Source organism: Dasypus novemcinctus, chromosome 1 (assembly GCF_030445035.2).
Source record: "Dasypus novemcinctus isolate mDasNov1 chromosome 1, mDasNov1.1.hap2, whole genome shotgun sequence".
Taxonomy (NCBI): domain Eukaryota; kingdom Metazoa; phylum Chordata; class Mammalia; order Cingulata; family Dasypodidae; genus Dasypus; species Dasypus novemcinctus.
The window spans coordinates 94,815,048-94,836,048 of record NC_080673.1 but is presented as its reverse complement, the minus strand read 5'-3'; the positions used below and the strand labels follow the sequence as shown (position 1 = coordinate 94,836,048).

The 21,001-nt window shown below is 38.4% G+C and overlaps 1 protein-coding gene across 1 annotated transcript in view; it reads left to right on the top strand.

Annotated features, from left to right (window-relative positions):
- Positions 1 to 21,001, top strand: part of ARHGEF38 (Rho guanine nucleotide exchange factor 38) — a 166,423-nt gene that overhangs the window by 75,320 nt on the left and 70,102 nt on the right. The window contains exon 4 of the mRNA XM_004476222.5: positions 18,841 to 18,988. Within this exon, the coding sequence (XP_004476279.2) occupies positions 18,841 to 18,988 (148 nt within the window). The remainder of the gene's footprint in view (positions 1 to 18,840; positions 18,989 to 21,001) is intronic.

The window sequence follows — 21,001 nt, the reverse complement described above, 5'->3', positions numbered from 1 at the left end:
CAGGGGATGAATCAAATAGAAAATCAGTTATTTCCAATAATGGTTTTCAAATTATTTTAATTTCATTCGCAGAATCAAACGAAAACTTTTGGAAGTTTATTGTGTCAAAGAAGAATTGTTTGACATTATTATAGATGTTGGTGTAACTTCAATTTTAAAATTTAGCATTGTTAATACAATGATAATATGAAACTTTAGGTGTAGCCCAGCATAATGGTAAAACAATGTTTTAATTAAAATAAAAAATCTATGAACAGAAACATACTTGGAATTGTTTGTGGTGCACATATAAATAAAGATGTGATATTCAACCAATTGAAATAGAAATTATAGTTATAAAAATTTACACATACTTTTATACACAAAAAGTTAGAGTACACTACGAAGTTTGGGTGATAAAGTTGATATTGACTACAAGAAATAAATCCTTTGGCACAGCAGTACACAGTTTTTCTGCAGCTGTCAATCAGTTTTTAGAAATGTTTGAGTCTGTGAAATGTCCAGTTTATTTCTATATCAACCAAAGCACCCTAAAATAGAAGTGGAGATTTTTTTTGAAGCCTCTGAAATTTTATTGGGTTTTGTTCTGTTAGAAAGAAAGCTGCACCTGCAAGAGAACAAAAACTCACCCAATTGTGGAGGAGAAAAGAACTTTATTAACGATTTTGCAAGAACGGGAGTGCAACCTGGATAAAATGAGCTTCTTAGGTTCTTCTGTGCATATAAAGGGAGTATTTTCTCAGTTAAAAAATATTACGGTTTACAAATTTGAGTGCAAAATAAATAATACTAGCATTGGCTTATAACCCATAGAACAAAATAAATATCAGTGTATACACATCTATAAATAAATGGGGAGAAAGGACAGCTCTTCCTTACAGCAGACATTTATTAATAAATATAGAAAGAAAGAGAAAAATAGAAAATCACATTAAACAAACACCCCAGTCATAATCATTGCAGACAAGATCCACTAATAGATGCTCAAAGTGTGCATAAATTTTGAGGAGAAACAAAATTTTCATTGTCTCAATATACCTCCCCAAGTAACCTCCAAGAGAAAGGTGGTAACTCTATGGGGAAAACCCCAGCAGAGACCACCTTAACTAATGATTATGATCAACAACCCCAGTAGTAACAAATATCCACATCACAAACGTTTAGAGAAAATGCACTGAGAGGGTCACATCACATCTGTGGAATTTTTGCCAAAAAATTGTACAAGTCTCATCATAAGAAAACATTAGACAGCATCAGACAAACTAAAATAAGGGATACTCAACAAAATAACTGAGTGATACTTCAAAAGTGTCAAGGTCATGAAAGATAAGGTAAGACTTAGGAATGTTACAGTCTGCTGGAGACAAGAGGAGTAACAACTGAAAGCAAGAGGACCACTGGGTAAGGATCTGTAATAGGACATTAGAGTTGAGATTCAAGTATGACTAGTTTAGTTAGTAGACTATCTCAAGTGAATTCCCTTTTCCTAACAATCGTACTATGGTTAGGGTAACATAGAGTAAGCTGGGTGACAGATATTTGGAAACTCTCTGCACTATTTTTGCAAATTTTCTCTTAAGTCTAAAGTTAGTTCAAAATAAAAAGTTAAAAAATATCATTTAGAAAGAAAACTCAATGTCAGATGTTCACAGTTTCAAATTTGCTATTGTAAATTTCAACTTTCAAAAACATTGTAGAAAACATTATGAGGGAAAATAAAACAATAAGAAAATATAAAAAAGAAAAGGATAATAGTCTCATTTTCATTTTCCCATCCTGGACTGGCCCTGTGACTTGCTGTGATCAGTGAAAGGTGGTGATGAAGACCTACAACAGCCTTGCAATTTCCAGCCTTGTGGAGAGGGAGGCCCCAACTACCCAGTTATTCCAGTCAACACAACCAACTCCCCAGACATGTGAATAAGGCCCTCCTGGACCAGCCAGCCCCAGCCATCTACAAACTGGCTGCAAATATATAAGTAAACGCAGTCAACACCCAGAGACAAGAGCCATCCCATCTGAATGCTGCCCAAATTGTCAACCCATAGAATTATGAAATAACAGTTGTCGTTTTACGTCACTAACTTTTGGGATGATTTTTTCTGCAGACGTAGATCATGAATCAGGCTCACAGATGAAATATTAATTAATTTCAACTCAGATGAAGAGGAAAAACTTGATTTGGGTGGCTTTTGAGCTAGGATTGAAGGATTTAGAAAGATGGAGATCACCAGCAAAATACTTTCTAAATGAGCAGTGGGATAAAGACCCCCAGGCAGGAAAGCATGGGAAGTTCCTAATAAAACTGCGGTTCAGTGAGACTGAAGCACACAGTGCTAAAAGAGCCTCCATGACCCATTTGCAGTAGCCATAACAACATAGAGTTCACTGGAAGTTTCTATCGCTAGATCTTTCATTAAAGCCCTTAGATTTCATAAGATAAATTGATTTTTTGGTGAGATATTCCCCAAATCATGATACCACAATATGAAAAGCACAGGTATCCCATTTCTCTGTCTTTAGATGGCATAAGTGAGAGTTTGTGATTAATAGGTCTAGTGCCGAAGGGGAAACTTTACTGAAACTTAGATAAATCAGGAGGAAAATTTTATTCAACAATAACCTTGAGGTTTAGATGACGATCAAGTTTAAGCACAAAGGCATATGTTTGCTGATCTGAGAGCTCTGGGGAATTGTCTGGACTATTGTGTCAAAATGAAAAATGGATTTTAGAATCTTGACTAGAGTAGGCTATATAGGCTATCTTTAAAGACCGGCATATGTGCTGTGGCTCTTGTGTCCACTTAAATTGAACATCATCCCGTAACAATTTTAGAAAATCGTAAGCAAGAACAAAACAAGATAATAGTGTAAAATTTAAGAAAACATAGTCTTCAATATCACATCGACTTCAGTTTATGCCCTGGCTTGTCTGATTGCTAAATGTGTGATCTTAGGCAACTTACAAAAACTCTTTGAACTTCAATTTCTCATCTTAAAATTGGAGGCAATAATACCTACCCCACAGGGCTTTTGTTAAGATTAGGGAAAATCTTGTATAAAGGAAGTTAGCCCAGTGTCTATCCTTAACAAATGGTAACTCTTGCTAACTTTTTATTATCCTGAGATTATTACATTTACCCCTCTATTTACAAAGCTTAGTTTCTTATGTATTGGGCAGTTGAATAAAGTGTTCATTTTTTTCAGTGGTCCTGTTCATGTTTCTTAAGACAAGTAAATTTGATTTGCTGGATGTGTGCCATTTCTAGCAACTCCCAATATTTATACGTCTTGATGATTCATACATACACATACATATGATAACACATTTTCTTTTTTGAAGGGAGATTTGGCATATATAATGTCATTTCCACATTTTGCAGCATTAACAAACTGAAGCAAGTAGTCTCCAAAAATAGCCCTTAAGGGACCATGCCTTGTATTCATTCTGCAATGTAGTCTATTCCCATATTGACTCTGGGCTGGTCCTGTGACTCACTTTAACTAATATAATGTAGAGGAAATGATACCAAGCCTAAGTCTTAAAGAAGTCAGGCAATGTTTAATTTTGTGATTTGGGGAGCTTGCCATTTAAGAAGTCCAGCTACCCTGCTAAAAATATTATGTGATGAGGCCAGATAGAGAGACAGCAGGCCTGAGACTGCTCACCTGGAGTGAAAAAGTAGCTCAGCTGTGCCAGCATCCCAGCTGAGGCCAACCTTCCATCTATCCCTGCCAAGTCACCAGACTTGTGAATGAGCTATCTTAAATGTTCCAGCCTGGCTGAGCCCACAGATGACCGCAGCATAGGTTGACATCAAGTGGAGCAGAAGAATCATATGGCTGAGCTCAGTCAACCCACAGAATCATGCAAGAAAATAACGTGGTTGTTGTTTTACACCACGCAGTTTTGGGCTAGTTTGTTACTTATCAATAGATAGACAAAACAGCAATTGCATCCTTTTATATAGATCTGCATTTTGTAAAGTTTCAAAATATTAAAAATAGACTGACTCATGAACATGCTCGAGTCTACTTTAGTTGCTTGCTTCATGCACTTTGTGCTGAGAACCAGAACTGAAAGAAGCTTGTTATAAAGGAGTTGTAATTTCTCTTATATTTATTCCTAAGGGTGAGTTTATCCTTGGAGAGAAAGACAATTTCAAGCTTTCTGTTCTTTGAAGGTGTAGTAGATTACACACTGTTGTTCTACAGGAGTGCTTTGTTCTCCTAAAGCAATGTCTCTTGTATGTCCCTGAAGCAGGATCTATGCTTGTAGCAGAGATTTGTATGGTGAAACATTAGTCACCACTTGTTCATGTCATGATGCCATGGGGGATATTTTACAATGTAGCTCACCTGAATAGGTTTTCTAGTATTATCGTGTATGTGTATCGTGTGTATGTCATGATCTAGTTAATTCTGGCCAGTGCGACAGATTGGGAGACTCTCAGACCTCCATGCTGGAATGTGTGAGGCCAAGATATGGGCAGCTGCTGAAAGGTGAGGGCATTTTATACCAAATGTTGGTAGTAACAGGAAAACTGTTAGCTTCATAGAACATGTCTGGAAAAAATGACCCCTTCAGGGTCAAGGATGCACAAATTCTTACAGGAAAGGAAAAATCCACAGGAACCATGCCAAGCTGAAGTGCCTGTGGACCTCCAGTCTCCTGAGTCAAGATGGGGCCCAGAGATACTAGGACCTATTTCTTATAATAACAATAAAACAAGTATGACTTGGCAAAAAGTTCCATAGTTCTGTTATCTGAGAATGTTCAGTCCTAGAAGGCTTTGCTAGATAAAACTTGCTAGTGGATGTCAGGAACTTGCTGTGTGGAGAGAGAGACTGGAGAGGTGAAGTCGGATTTGAGTGGACCTGTGAAAGGTCAAATATTGGTCAGAATATACATGACAATAAAGTCCTAAAGAAACCTGAGAGAGCCCAAACACATTCCTAACTGCCAGGAAACTAAAAGCTGAAGTGTGCTGGTTGAGGTGCAGACCTTGAAGGTGCACAGGAGCCTGGAAGGTGCACAGGAGCGTGCATGGCCTTGGGAGGCAGACAGATCTGCGTTTTAATTCTGGCTGCATCACCACTAGCTCTGTGGTCCTGGGCAAGTCACTTGTATCAGTTAGGATCATTCTTACCTGCCTAGAGTAGAAAGCTGCCTAAAAGGGCTTAACCAAAAAGGGACTTACTTTTCTCACATGACAAGAAATCCTTAATTCAATAGTCTAGGGCTGGTGCAGCTGCTTGCTGGCTCCTTCACAATCCTTAGCAGATGGCTGATCTCTAGGCCTAAAGTCTTCTCTCCGACTATAACAAACTAGCTGTACCACAGACTAGTTGACTTAATCAACCGAAATTTATTGTCATGCAGTTCTGGAGGCTAGAAGTCCTCATAAACGTATGCACAGGGCCGCGCCTCCTCTGCAATCTTTAGAATTCAGGCGGTGGCCAGCAACCCACAATGATTCTTGGCTTGTGGCATAGCTCAATCTCTGTCTCTGTCTCAGGACTGTCTATCTCTGGGTCTCTGTCTCTCCCTTACTGTGTTCAGATTTCATCTGTTAATAATGATAGCAGTCATACTGGATTAAGACCTGCCCTAATCCTGATTGGCTTCATTTTTAATAAATTCATAGTCACAGGATCCATAGTTAGGACTTGAACATGGCTTTTGAAGGGACACAATTCAATCCATAACACTCAGGATGGTGACTCCACTTCTAGACATCTTTCCTTCAGGCAATATAAGCAAAACCACTTCCTTCAAAGGTGTTTTCAATTTGGCAGAGTAGATGCCCTCCCAGCAATTTCTCATTTCATCATTTCATTTTCCACACATTTTCATTTCACACATGCACATGCACATGCAGATGCACACGTGGTCACCTCTAACTACCATAGAATTGGGGAAAAGTGAGTATTTTTAACTGGATGTATTATCAGTGTTTATAAGGAAGAAAGAAGAATGGATAAGCAATTAGCATTGAATGCCACATTCATTTGTTCATATTTTAAATGGAGATAGCAAGATCTCCATGGCAGGATACAGGATATAAGTCGAACTCCCTCTATGAGCTCTTGTTTGTTTGTTGCTGTTGTATCACCAGCACCTGGAACAGCATCTTCAATAAGTATTTATTAAATGAATGGAATGAATGATAGAGATAAAGATAAGTATATGCCAGCACATAGAGGGAACTCAGTCAATTGTTTTTGCTAAAGTTATTGTTGAATCTGCCTTGTTTTGCTAGTACCATATTCAGAGGCTAGTAGATAGTACAGAGCAACAAAATGTAGTGAAGACACTCTCTAAGCCAAACTCAGCATGTAGATGCATTGCCTTCCCCCCAGCGTGGGACATGACTCCTGGGGATGAGCCTGCCTGGCACTGAGGGATTACTACCAAGCACCAGCTGATGATGTAACTACAAAAAGACTGTGAACAAAGAGATCAACTCAGACCAGCAGAATATCTCAGCCTACATGTAATATCAGGTGTTAAAAACTGCTTTTTGACTTTGGATAAAAAGGGGGAAATGGAAAGGACAAGTGAGTTTACATGGCTAAGAGTCTCCAAAAAAGCAACGGGAGGTCATCAGGGGTTGATGCTTATGCATGCCTCAGCAGGGTACTAGACAGTGAAGGTAGATGCTGGTTCTCCTGAGGGCTGCAGCAACCCACAGGTTCTATGGTCAAAGCAGATGGCTCTGGAGTTCAGGGCCATGTCAGTTGGCCCTACTTTGGAGTTTGTGTTCCTGAGTGTGATGGAGTTGGACTCAGATATAACCTTTCTATACATGCCTCTTCTGTTACTTTTACTGGACCTGTGGTTGGCATTTGGGTTGGTGTATACTCAGGAGACCTGAATCTCTGAACTGTCCATGTGACATCCAGGCCCTGGGCCTCAGCAGACTTGCAGCTCCTACCCTCTGGTTTTTTGGACTTACCCTGGCCAGATGACAGGGAGGTGAAGAGGCTCAACCACCACACCAGGGAGCCAAGAGTGCCTACAGCTGCAAGCAGGAGAATTGCATCCATCATCCATGTGGAATCTAAACCCCCTCTTGATGTAGAGGGAGACTGGACATAGCCATCCCAGGTCCACAAGATGGAGGAATAGAGTATGGATTAGAGTGGACTTACTGGTGTTTCTCTGGGGAACTATTGTGATTAGTAAGGGAAGAAATTATAGTAGTGATGTCGAGAGGGTGGCCACGGTGGCTGTTGATGGTCAGGAGAGGGAAGAAGAGATATGGTGTGGGGGCATTTCCAGGATTTGGAGTTGTCCTAGGTGGTGCTGCAGGGATGGATACTGGACATTGTGTGTCCTGTCGTGGACCACTGGCTGGATTAGGGGAGAGTGTGGACTACAGTGTGGACCACTGTCCATGTGCTGCAGTGGTTCTTAAGAATGTATTCGCCGGGTGCAGTGGATGTGCCACAATGATGGCAGAATTTGTTGATGTGGGAGGGGTGGCATGGGTGGGGTAGGGGTTATGTGAGGACCTCATATTTTTTTAATGTAACATTTAAAAAAAAATAAAGAAGAAAAAAATACAAAAAAAAAAATGTAGTGGAGGCAAGCTGTCTCAAGAGAGGTACTTACTAAGGGGGGGCAAATGGAGAACCACGGACTGGTCTAAGAACAGAGTCTTCTTCAGTGTTATCAGGCTTGAGTAATGAAAAGTTATAATTTTTCTTAACCTGGCCAACATAAGTTTTAACTATCAATTCTCAGAAAGCCACTGTAATCTCAATGTGTTGTTATAAAAATTCCCAGCAGTTGCTAAAATATCTTGGAAGTCAACAAAGTTCAGGAAAAGACCATGCGTTATCATAATTATAAATAGCTATATTCTTTAAAAAGTGTTTTTCTCTTTTTTTTTATTAGAGCAGTTGTAGATTTACAGAAAAATGCAGAAAGTAGAGTTCTCATATATCCCACACACAGTTTTCCCCATTATTAACATTTTGTATTAGTGTGATGCCTTTTTACAACTGATGAACCAATATTATAATTACATTATTAACTACAGTACACAGTGTACTTTAAGTTTCACCCTTTGTGCTGTGTAGTTATATGGGTTTTTTTTTTCTGATAACATATATACAACATAAAATTTCCCATTTTAACCATTTTTAAGTGTACAATTCAGTGGCATCATATTCACAATGTTGTGCTACCAGCACCACCATCTGTTACCAAAACTGTTCCATCACCTCAAACAGATACTACAGATCCATTAAGCAATAAATCTTCATTCCCCCTTCCCCAGCTCCTGGTAACCATCAACCTGCTTTCTATCTCTATGGAGTTGCCTGTTCTGGACACTTCATCCACATGGAATCAGATAATATGTGGCCTTATTTGCTTTTTCTAAGTATTTTATATAAGATGATTTCTGTTCTTTTCTGTCTGCTTCTTTTCTCAGCATAATGTCTTCAAGGCTCATTCACATTGTCTCTTGTTTCAGAATTGCATTCCTTTTCATGGGTGAATAATCTCCCATTGTATGGATGGACCACGTCTTGCTTATCAATTCATCTGTTGGTCACTTGAGTTGCTTCCACATTTTGGCAATTGTGCATAATGGTGCTGTGGATATTGGTATACAGATGTTTGTCTGAGTCCCTGCTTTTGATTGTTTTGAGTATATACCTAGGAGAGGAATTGCTGGGTTGTATGGTAATTCTATGTTTAACTTTCTGAGGAACCGCCAGAGTATTTTTTACAGTGGCTGCATACATTGTTTCCTTTAAAAAAATTATTAGAGAAGTTGTAGGTTTACATAATAATCATGCATAAAATACAAGATTCCCATATACCACCCTATGACCAACACCTGACCTTGGTGTGGAACATTTGTTACAGTTGATTATACCACTTTTTAATAATTGTATTTTTTTGACAGTAGTAGGCAGCCTTTATTGAGAGATTCTATGGTTTAGACACTATGTGAAGCAATTTACATTCATTACCTTATTTAATACACAAATACACAGGCCTCTGAAATATGCCCTATTATTATTATTATTAATTAGAGAAGTTGTAGGTTTACAGAAAAATCATGTAAAAAATGCAATGTTGCCATATACCTCCCTGTTATTCACACTTTGCATTTGAGTGGCACCTCTGTTATTATAGTTTATGAAACAATATTAAAATAACACTATTAACTATAGCTCATAGTTTGAATTAGGTGTATTTTCCCATATACCACCCTATAATTATTAACATTTTGTATTAGTGTCATATATGTTATAATTCATTAAAGAACATTCCTTACTTACACTGTTAACCCCAGTCCATCAACCACAACAGGTTCAGTATATTTTACAGTCCCATGTTTTGTTTCCCCAATTCTTTTTTTAATTAGAGAATTTTTAGGTTTACAGAAGAGTCACATAAAAAATACATTGTTCTCATATAACCCCCTATTGTTGGCACTTTGCATTAAAGTGGTACCTTTGTTACCATTGATGAAAGAATATTAAAATAAAACTATTAACTATAGCCAATAGTTTAAATTAGGTGTATTTTTCCAGATGCTACCTTATTATTAACAACTTGTATCAGTGTCATATATTTGTTATAATTCATGAAAGAATATTCTTATACTTGTACTATTAACTCCAGTCTATCATCCACAACAGGGTTCATTGTGTTATATATAGTTCCATGTTTTGTCTTCTAACTTTCATTCTAGTAACATATACAACCCAAAACTTCCTCCTTCAGCCACATTCACATACATAATTCTGTGCTGTTAATTACACTCAAAATAATGTGCTACCATCACTACCATCCAATTCCAAACTTTTACAATCAACTTAAATAGAAATTCTGTACAAATTATGCATCAACTCCCCATTCTCTACCCCTAATCCATCCCCTAGTAACCTATATTTTAGATTCCAACTCTATGAGTTTGTTGGCTTATTGTAATTAGTTCATATCAGTGAAATCATACAAAATTTGTCCTTTTGTGTTTGATTCATTTCACTAAGCATGTCTTCAAGGTTCATCCACATTGTTGCTTGCATCGGGACTTCATTCCTTCTTACAACTGATTCATAGTCCATCACATATAAATATATACACACACACACTACATTTTAAAAAATCTATTCATAGTTTGATATAAACTTGAGTTTCTTCAATCTCTTGGCAGTTGTGAATAATGCTGCTATGAACATTGGTGTGCAAATATGTGTTCAAGTTCCTGGTTTCAATTCTAATGGTAAGAAGATTGCCAGGTCATATGGTGATTCTGTATTTAGCTTCCTGAGGAACTGCCAAACTGTCTTCCACAGCAGCTGCACCATATTACATTCCCACCAGGAATGAATGAGTGTTCCTATTTCTCCACATCCTTTCCAACACTTGTAATCTCCTACCTGATATTTTTCTTTTTCTTCTCTTCAACATTTGTGAAGTCCTTCTCCAGTCTCTGCCATTGTCCAGGAGTTCTAAACAAATGGGCTTTGCCCTTTTATTTGTTAGATATCTGGGGAGGCTTTTTCAGAAGATGTCTTACATCTACATGTTCAATAGTTATGTTCTTGAATGTTGGAGCCTGACTATTACTTAAAGATCATTTAATCCAACTGCCTTATAATTCAGACAAAAATAGTGAGAACTTGATTTGCCTAAAATTACATTGCTAACTATAGACAGTCAGGAGGTGACCCTACCTCTTCCAGTAGAAAGGCCAGAACTCTTTCTACTCCCCCCAATTGTCCTTTTCCATTACCTGCTTGTGCTCCCCAGTGTGCCCCTTCCTTGCTGCTAGCCACTCCCCATTTCCAGATGTGCTAGGTGATACTGCCTCAACTACAAAATGGTGCCTTCTGTAAGAAACCCCACATCACTTTTTGGCACTATCCTCCCAGGCACATGACACAGTGATTGTCATGGGACAGAATTCCATAATTCTGGCTACCTTTCTTTCCTTTTCTTTTTTTCTTCAGTATCCAGTTGCCTTCATTTGTCCCACCTCCTTTCGTCTCATGGCCTCCTAAAACCAGAGTTCTGAAACTTCTGTTATCAAGTAATCAGGAATCTCAGAATTGTAAAATACCATGGGCACAGTTTTCTGATCTTATCTTATTCTAGTGCTTAATTTATTTTAACCAAAATATTCCTTATATCAGCAAATAAATATCATGAGCCCCAAAGTATGTGGAACTATGACCTGAAGCTATAACCGCAGGCACGAAATGAGATAAAATGTCTCATTTTATCTTAAGTATTTATATAAAACTTCCATTTTATGCTTTTATATGAAAACAATACTTTTTTCCTTCAAATATCTTAATAAAATCAATGCTCAAGAAATATGCTTGCTTTATTTCCATGGCTGCTTATACTATCGCCAGGTATTTGGTTTGAATTTCAAAACCCTAACCAAGGCAGAGTGGGTGCAGCTCAGTGGTTGAGTATCTCCCTTGCTTGTTTGAGGCCTCAGGTTCAATCCTTAGTACCTCCTTTAAAAATAAACAAACAAACAAACAAACAAACAAATAAAAAAAACACCTAACAAGGGTCCCTGGGTATCCTTGGTAGTCTGCTTTATCCTAAGGCTGATTAGGAAGTAAATAAGAGTACAGGTAAAGAAGATTGTGGTTTCCTTAATCAGAATGTACTCTTTGAATCTCTCCCTCTTACTTTCCTTCCTCACTTACCTTCCCCTGGAGAAGAGAAAGAGGCTAGGAAAGAAAGGGGAAGCATATGTGTTCCGGCGGTCTGAGTTGGTTAATTTGCTTCCTTTTTTAGTTCAGGCAGCCAGGCTACCATCCAGCATGGGAAATTCTCCTTGCAATTCCTGGATGAAAGCTGCCGATAAAGCTCTTTCATTTTGGGATGGCTTTCCATGGCTCTTATTTACTCAGTTGTGTGTGAATTTACACAAGAAGTGATAGCCAGAAGCTTGTATTATCTCATCCAGACCTTCTATCCCAGGTGTGGGTTATATCCACCCTCTGTCCTTAGAGCCATCCCACCCCTTCTGTATATTCTGAATACTGTCTTTTTTTTTTTTTTTTAAGATTTATTTATTTATTTAATTTCCCCCCCTCCCCTGGTTGTCTGTTCTTGGTGTCTAATTTGCTGCGTCTTGTTTCTTTGTCCGCTTCTGTTGTCGTCAGCGGCAGGGGAAGTGTGGGCGGCGCCATTCCTGGGCAGGCTGCTCTTTCTTTTCACGCTGGGCGGCTTTCCTCACGGGCGCACTCCTTGCGCGTGGGGCTGCCCCACGCGGGGGACACCCTTGCGTGGCACGGCACTCCTTGCGCGCATCAGCACTGCGCATGGCCAGCTCCACACGGGTCAAGGAGGCCCGGGGTTTGAACCGCTGACCTCCCATATGGTAGACGGATGCCCTAACCACTGGGCCAAAGTCCGTTTCCCTGAATACTGTCTTGACAAACAATTTTTACTGAGACCTATAGATAAATTTTTAAAAAAATCTATCTCAGACCACAATTTATGCTTAAGATTTTAACTAAAATTCTCTTTGAATATCATCTTAATTGTTTTTGACAACTGAACTTATTACATATTTTTTCTTGCTAATACAAGTAACATCCTATCCAAATTCTTTAAAAGTAGTGATTTTTGTAATATTTTCCCGGATTTTTTTGAATGACCTTTTATGGGTAGTGAAAGAGCGGGAAGGGGAGTCCTTCAATTAGTCAGGATTTCTCCTAAAATATTTTCGCATAGAAGAAGAAGAAAACACAATGTGCTGATTAGAGGTAAATTCAGTTGGGAGAAAGAGAAGAGCAAAATAAAATAATAATGGCTGAAATAATATTGTTATAATTTCTCTCATGTAAAAGTCCAAGGTTTTGCATTCTAGAGTTGTAGGCAGCCATGGTCCACAAAGTCCTCTAGAATGCAAGCTCTGACCAGCTCATAGTACCAATCAGTAAGATGATCTTTTCTTCATAGACAAGGTAACATCCAAATTCCAGGCAGCAGAAAGGAGAAAAGGATGAAGAAGGCATAAAGAGGAGAGCTAGCTGTCTCTTAAGGAAGGTTCCCAGCTGTTGTCAAAGGACATTTACCTTATATCTCACTGCAGATTTTAATGACCTAGCCACACCTATTGCAAGAGAGGATGGAAAATGTATCTTTTATTCAGGGCAGCAAAAAATTCCATTGCAATAGAAGAAGGAGAGTACTAATATTGGGGACATCTACCATACTCTCTCACCCACAAACTTATTCAGTCTCTTTGCAGTATTTCTTGCTATTTCGTACATTGTTTTTTTAAAAAAAAAAACTTCCTTAGCTTTGCTGATACCCAATTTATTTCCCTCTCTTCTCTCCGGCTGTGCCTTCTCAGACTTCTCTGCAGACTCTCTTCCTTCCAGAACCCCCTCAATGTTAGTGTTCTCCAGAGCGGGTACCAGGGCCTCTTCTCTTATTTTGTGGACTTTTCTTGCATGACTATATCAAATTCATGACTTCTACGACCTGAGTTTTACTTACCTACATCTCTCTCCCAGATATTTTTCCCCCCTGAATCCCAGACACATATATTCAATTCACTACAGGATTTCTTTACTTGAATATCCTATAGGTGACTCATACCTCAACATATCCAAAATGAAACCCATCATCTTTCTACCTAAACTCTCTCCTTATCTTATTAGCACTGTCTGCCTACATGGCCACTAAAGCCAGAACTGCTATCTGTTGCAGTGATTATCCTTCCTTTTCTTTTCTCACATATATTCACTCTCCATTTTCTTCCTTTTATCCATTCTCCCTGTTTGACAGGTTAGACCTGTCACCTATTCAACAGTTACAATGTGCCTGCTATTAATATAAACACATTACATATTTTTAACTCATTTAAGCCTCATAGCAACCTTACTATCATTATTATTCCGTTTATATAGGTGAGGAAATTAAGAAACAGAGAAATGAAGTAACTTTCTAAATGCCACGCAGCTAGTGGGAAAAGCAGGATTTAATCCAGGCAGGTTCATTCTAGAGCACTCTCTTTTAACTTCCCTGTTTTCGCCCTCATTCTTGTGTTATTATAGAAGACTTTAAAATGGTTTCTATTCTCCAGTCTCACCAACCCTCCCATAAATTCTACCAGAGTAAGCTTTCTAAAATACAGTCTAATCATGTTAGTCTGCTGCATAAACTCCATTAGCGTGTTTCTCTTATCTTCAGACCAAAAATCAAACTCCTTCATGATGCAAAAAGTTTTTCTACCTCTGCAGACTCTTCTGTTACTTTCTCACAGACATTGTACCAACCAGTGATACTAGAACACGTGCAGTTTTTGAAGAAAAATTACTCTCTAGTGTCTTCTTGTTTTTGTACTTAGTCATAGTTCTTACTTTGAGGTGAGGCTATTTTGGCATGAGCTCAAAGTCCCCAAAGACAGAATAGGTACCCTTCTGTGCTTTTTAGCTCTTATTGTACCCTTCTGTGCTTTTTAGCTCTTATTGTACCCTTCTGTGCTTTTTAGCTCTTATTGTACTTTTCACATAATATGGTTGTAGCAGTTTGATATAATTGATGATTTCCAAAAAGAAATATTGGATTATGCTTGTAATTTCATCTGTCCCTGGGCATGATTGAGTTATGATTTGGTGGGTGGGAACTCACTGATAAAAGGAATGGCAAAGAACAGAGTTTTGCCATTGGAGTTTTGATTTTGGAGTTTGATGCTGAAGACTTAAACTGGAGCCCTGGGAGTTCAGCATGCAGAGGAAAGAAGCCCCAGAAAGGAAGGAAGCTTGAAGCCAGAGTAAAGCAAGTCCCAGGAACGTAGGAACCCAGGAAGCCTGAACCCTCACGGATGTCGGCAGCCATCTTGCTCCAAATAGACTTTGGTGAGGGAAGTAACTTATGCTTTATGACCTGGTAACCGTAAGCTCCTACCCCAAATAAATATCCTTTATAAAAGCCAACCAATTTCTGGTATTTTGCATCAGCACCCCTTTGGCTGACTAATACAATGGTAAACAAGCTTTCTTCTTGTCTCTCTGCTGGAATATAAGTTCCTTGAGAGAAGTCTTGATTTCCTTGTGTCTTCCATACTTACCAAGGTGCTTAATGATGACAATTATTGTACTGTTGCCAAATAAGAATGAAGTAAAGAATACAACTACTTAATTTTCATACCATTTTCCTGAACAAGGCCTGGAACAAGGAGAACTCTGTATATCATTGGTTTCAGCCTGGTTTACTTACGTAGAACAGAAATTTTCCTGGAGTGGGGTCAGAATAATAAAAAGGCCATTCAATTTGGTAAGGCAAGACTTGCCATACCCTTGAACATGGGGGTCTGAAAGTAAAGAAGAGGTAAGTCAAGAAGAGGAACACGGATATATTTACATTAGTGAAGGGAGCAATTTGCAACATGGGAGTAATGAGACTTCTACTTAAAATGTGTTCAATGTTTGTGGTTATAGTTGTTTTTAAAAGAAACGACTAAAGAAATTAAAAGAGTACATCTTTTTCTTCTTTTCATGGCAATTAATTTTTGGGGAAGCCAATGCAGAAATTCTTGAGTTGTAGAATCTGTACAGAGAAGCACATTATAGTTACATGAATTTTATAGGATTCTGGTCCCTTGGTGTCAGGCAGCCAGAAGTGAAATTACCGTCACTGGTCTAAGCTCAGTGCATTCTCCACTCCTAATCATCCCTTCAAATTCAGGTACATCAGACCAAGCTGTTGTCCTTCATCACTAAAGAAACGGAGCCGTGAGTTATGTTACCATGGAAACGGAATCACTTTTTGCACAAGACACATTGCTTCATCTGTGCTATTATGAAGCAGAATACACTGGTAGGGCTAGGAGGCAAATCAAATATTCTGTCTGCCAGCATTGTACTTGCTTTTGGGGGAATAAATGACTTTCAATTAGAGTACTTAACAATCTTTTAACTTTAATAATTATTATTTCAGCCCCAACAGAATTTTACTTGAAAAAGAGTAAAAAATTGACTCTACTGTTAAGGGGAGCATTCCAAATTCTATGACACTAGACCACTTCTATCAAAGAAAATACAAGGGAATTTGCAACCAATAGTTTCATTGTATGCAAATAAGTATTTTTTTGTGTCTTTGTTTTTGACTTTCTAATTTGCTCATATTGTGAATTTATTTAATATGAGGTTATCTTTACCTATTTCTTTCTTTGCTCCTAATCTTAGCTTCTTGGTAGTGAACATACATATTTGCAACTTCATCTTGTCTTGGGCTGTGTGTATTCAAACCGTCTGCTCCTGACTTTCTGGCTGAATTATAACTAGGCCTGTAGCTTCCTCCCATTTCTGAGCCTTAATTCTTTGTCTAACGAAAGTCCCTGCCCATCTACTCATTTGTTACCCCTTTTGATACTAGGAGTCTCAAACCCTAGTGTCAAACTCTAAATTCAGTCCCTGCTCTATTTTATTTTCTCTTCCTGTAACTACTCTATTTCCTACTCTTTGTGTTGTGTTATTAACTGTCCTGAAGAACAAGAACAATTGTATAATACACTAGTAGAAGGATCAACTGGTAAATTCAGTAAAATCCCAGGAACAAAACAAGATCCCTTCATCCCTGAATGTCTACAGATCCATCCAAAGATGCTCATAGGCATTGAGTTTCCTTACTGGGCCAAAAAAGCTATTTAAAAATAATAATAATAATAAAAATTAAAGCCCTAACACACATACACACACGCACCTATATTACTTCAGAGTTTAAATATAATTGCAGGATAATTGCATATAATGAAAGGGAAAAGAAAGCCTTCTATAAGCTGGATGCAAATTAGAAAAGAAATGCAATACTTGAAAAATACTAATTCTAGAGTTAATGAACAACCTTAAGATCCAAGTGACTTGTATTGAGCAGCTAGTCAGAGGCAACTATTTTTCACATCCATCACCTATTTAATTCTCAAATTAATCTTAAGAGCTATTATTATTTCCATTATACAAATGAGGGAACTGAAGCTCAAAGAATTATTTTTAAAAAAAAAAGAATTCCCAGAGTCAGCATACAAATCCTAAATGGCAGTGATTTCTGATTCTGGGTTCAGTGTTCTTACCAACTGCATTGCCTTGTCAGAGTCCAGCAAAGTGCTAATGTACAGAGGGCTAAAACCCAAGGAAAAAATGAGACGAATTTGGCCTCTAATCCTGGCTTTGCTACTTCCTGTTAAGTTAAGACCTTGGGAAAATCATGTACATGCCCCAGATTCAGATTTGCCCATCTTATTATGGATAAAAAAACCTAATCTCTGCATAAGTATAGGGAATTAAACAGTTAATGTATGAAACATGTTGCAAATACTAAAGGCACATCTGTTTCTGTAGGAAGAATCATTTGTTTCATAATTGGTCCAGATCACTGCAAATCAATTTAGCCATCCCAATCAGTGCAGCCCCCAAATCATGATCAGTCCCAAATTTGCAATGCTTTTGAGAGTAGATCTTGTCATACATTTCTTCTGCTTCCCCCCAAATTATCTGACATGGCACTGGTTAAGTAGATGCTTAATATGTACTTTTAAATGATGGAGCAAGTGATAGAATTAAACTATTATCCAATAATTACTTGATCCATCGGTTATAGACCCAATTTTATCAAATCAGAGAGGATTCAATAAATTGTGGATACAGTTAGCCTAAGTTGGTCTATGAAGAGGTAGTCATAAACCTGGTTCATCTTATTATCCAAATGATTTTTAACAGGAATAATGGCCCTATTCATTATTTTTATTATTACATCGAAGGAAATATTTTATTTCTCTAAACTCCATCACTTGCCTTTCAGAAAACCTCAGGAAATGTTAGTGGAATAAATATTGAAAAATAAGTTAGCACCTGAAATTTCACTTCCACATACCTCTAATAAATTAACAATAACTACTTCATTTTGAACATTTACTATGTATGTACTGTACTCTGAACTTCATGCAAACTATCTCTTTTAATTTTTATCATGACCCTACGAAGTTGGGTCTATTATTGACCCTATTTTATAAACAAAGAAACAGTGTCAAAGCATTAAAATAATTTAAGTCACAAAGTCAGCCTGTGGCACAGCCTGATTCACCCTGTGTGGATGGACTTTAAATTGTACGCTTTTTTTTTTTTTTTTAATTTTTATTCCCCCCTCCTGAAATGGCACCCTCATCTTGTCTGCTCATCTTCTTTAGGTGGCACCAGCACTGAACCTAGTTCCTCCTATGTGGGAGGCAAGTTCCCAATTGCTTGAGCCACTTGTGCTCCCTGCTATTTGCACTGTCTGCTGGGAGAGGCGTCTGCTGTTTATGGCGTCTTGCTGGTTGAGGTGTCTGCTCATTGTGATGTCTAGTCATTGTGGTGTCTGTTCATCTTCTTTAGGAGGCACAGGGAACCGAACCTGGGACCTCTCACATGCGGGCACCCCACTGCTTGAGCCCATCTGCTTCCCAAGTGTATGCCTTTAACCAAGATCCTGCACACTATCAGAGCAGATAAAGTCACCTTGGGGAAAAAAACAGCATTCTTTTGTGTCCCATCTCCTTGAAGCTTTTTATCCTTTATTTTTATAAATGAAAGGAAGAAAGGAATGAAGAGGGGAGAAAGGGAAAGGAGGAATGAAGGGAAGGAGATAGGGAGGAAGGAGGAAGGGAGAGGAAGCACAAGGGAGAGAGAAAGAAGGAAAGAAGAAAGTCACCCAAAGTCTTCCACCCCTCTTGACTAACCTGGGGATAAAGTGGGACCCAACCAACGTTTAACACCAGTCCACACAGTTCAATAATATGTGGGGCCAATTTGGTCTGACTTGATGTCATTTTGCCCTTGTTTTGCATTTGCCAGGGGAAGTGTTCTTGCAGATGAAAGGCCCGCTGGAAGATATTTATAAAATCTACTGCTATCACCATGATGAAGCACACAGTATACTGGAGTCCTATGAAAGGGAAGAAGAGCTGAAGCAACATTTAAGCCACTGTATCCAGTCCTTAAGGTAAGGCCTTTCAGATGCTGATTTCCATTCACTCTCGGTTGCCTAGTAGGGAACATTTTAAATGGATGTAGATGAAAGGGCTCACATAAATCCTGTGTTTTATGAGGCTTGCTGGGAGTTCTGCTTTGTGTTCTCTTTATGAAAAGCTGGCATGCCAGAAGCCCTGATCGACTTTTTTTTTCTTGCAAGGATGACTAAAAATAACATGGGAGAAGATTCAGAGTTCTGTAGAGATAGGAAAATGCAATATAAAAAAAATGAAGTGTAGAAGAAAAGCCCCTCCTTAGAGCTGCTGCTACTCGCCTGCTCCCTCGTAGTTTAAGGAATATGCAGGTCAACATGTGGCTCCATGACCACTGAAGCATGGGGTTAATTAGGAAGAGGATGTCCTGTGACTCTTTGAATGATCTTCTTTCCCCAAACTCACTGGGGGTGGGGTGGGGGACCGGAGCAGTGGAGAGCAGCAGAAACAAGTCAGGCCCCCTTAAGATTAGGTTAGGATAATTAGACATGCATCTTTTCTTCATCCCTGAAGAACTGAGGGGAGAGGAGTGATACATAATAGACATTTTCCCCTAGAAATAATATGGATTCACTCTGAAAATATGAAAAGTATAGGTTTAAGTATACAAATAAGATATTTTTAAACACTCATGATTCCACCATCTATTAATAACAAGTTTGCCTTGTCTACTCATATGCCTAAATATGGGTATGGGTTTGGACTGATTCTTTTAAAGAAAACTGAATTTTACTATATACACAGTTTTCTACAACATGAAACCTAAAGCCAAAACCTCTGCCCTACTCCACACTTTACCCAGTAGTTATATGATGATCTTTCACTTCTAGGATTATTCCAGTGTAGAATGATCACAAACAGTCTAGAAATTTGCCAACAGGAGAGAGCTGTGGTGTTTAAATCAATGTACGCTGGTCTGACTCTTTAGTATACCTCTCTTATGTATTCTATCGGGAGGTGGTAGACAGAAACAGGAGTCTTAATGTAGTATGAAAGGTTTGTAGCTTTAAAGAAGCTACATTAAAATGAAATCTAGAGACTAAGTGGGTCTACTCTGAAGGTATCTAGGCCAGAGCTAGGTCTGCAAATGGGGGTCACCTGGGCCCGATGAATTTAGAAAATAATCATAACTTAAGTGTCCTCTAAGAAACATAAGTTATTATAGTTCCTTAGCCATTTTTCATGCTGGAAAAAAAATACCTTCAAGTCACTAAATTGCAAGCATTTATTTAGTGTTTAGGTTGTGCCAAGCATAGTTCTGGGTGCTGAGAACACAAAAATAAGTAAGACCTAGACCCTACCCATAAGAAGCTCAATATGATCATATAACTCTAATATAATAGGTGATGAGTTTCTCCAGTTAATTATTTCTCCACTATTTTCAGTTCAGTGTTAACAAATCGGTTCAGAAAAACATTAAATTTTGAAGAAGGATCCATCTTAATACATTCACATATTAGGAGCAAAGCTGTTCCCTAAGAAAATTTGGTGGTGTTATCCTAGATAGGTATGAACTTTTTATCTTTCCTACCTAATGGCAAAGTCCGATTCAATAAATACCTAATTTGGGCCATTTTCCTTTTTCATTTTCTAGAAACAAAGGAGGGAAATCTCATTTCCAGTGGGCAAAAAAATAGCATGACTGGCACCTTGGACTGTCCTCCCGACTCCAACCCTGGGAATGGGGGTCCTCATGGGGAGAGGATGAGGATAACCTACTTTGGGCATGTGTTCCTCCTAACTTTTGACCACAAATGGACCTGTCTGTTCAGAGAGGGATGAGCACTAATTTACTAGCCATTAAGCTTTGACTCTTAAATGAGAAAGAATGGGCCCACCAGAATATCCCACTTGGTAGTATAGCTCAGTATCATGCCACTAAAGAAAAAGCATCTTAAGCCAGAGGCAATTTTGAAACCATGTGAAGTCCCAATTATGGAAAATTACTTTCAGACCCAGTGGCTTCCCTGATCTTCTGAAGCCTGAAGCTA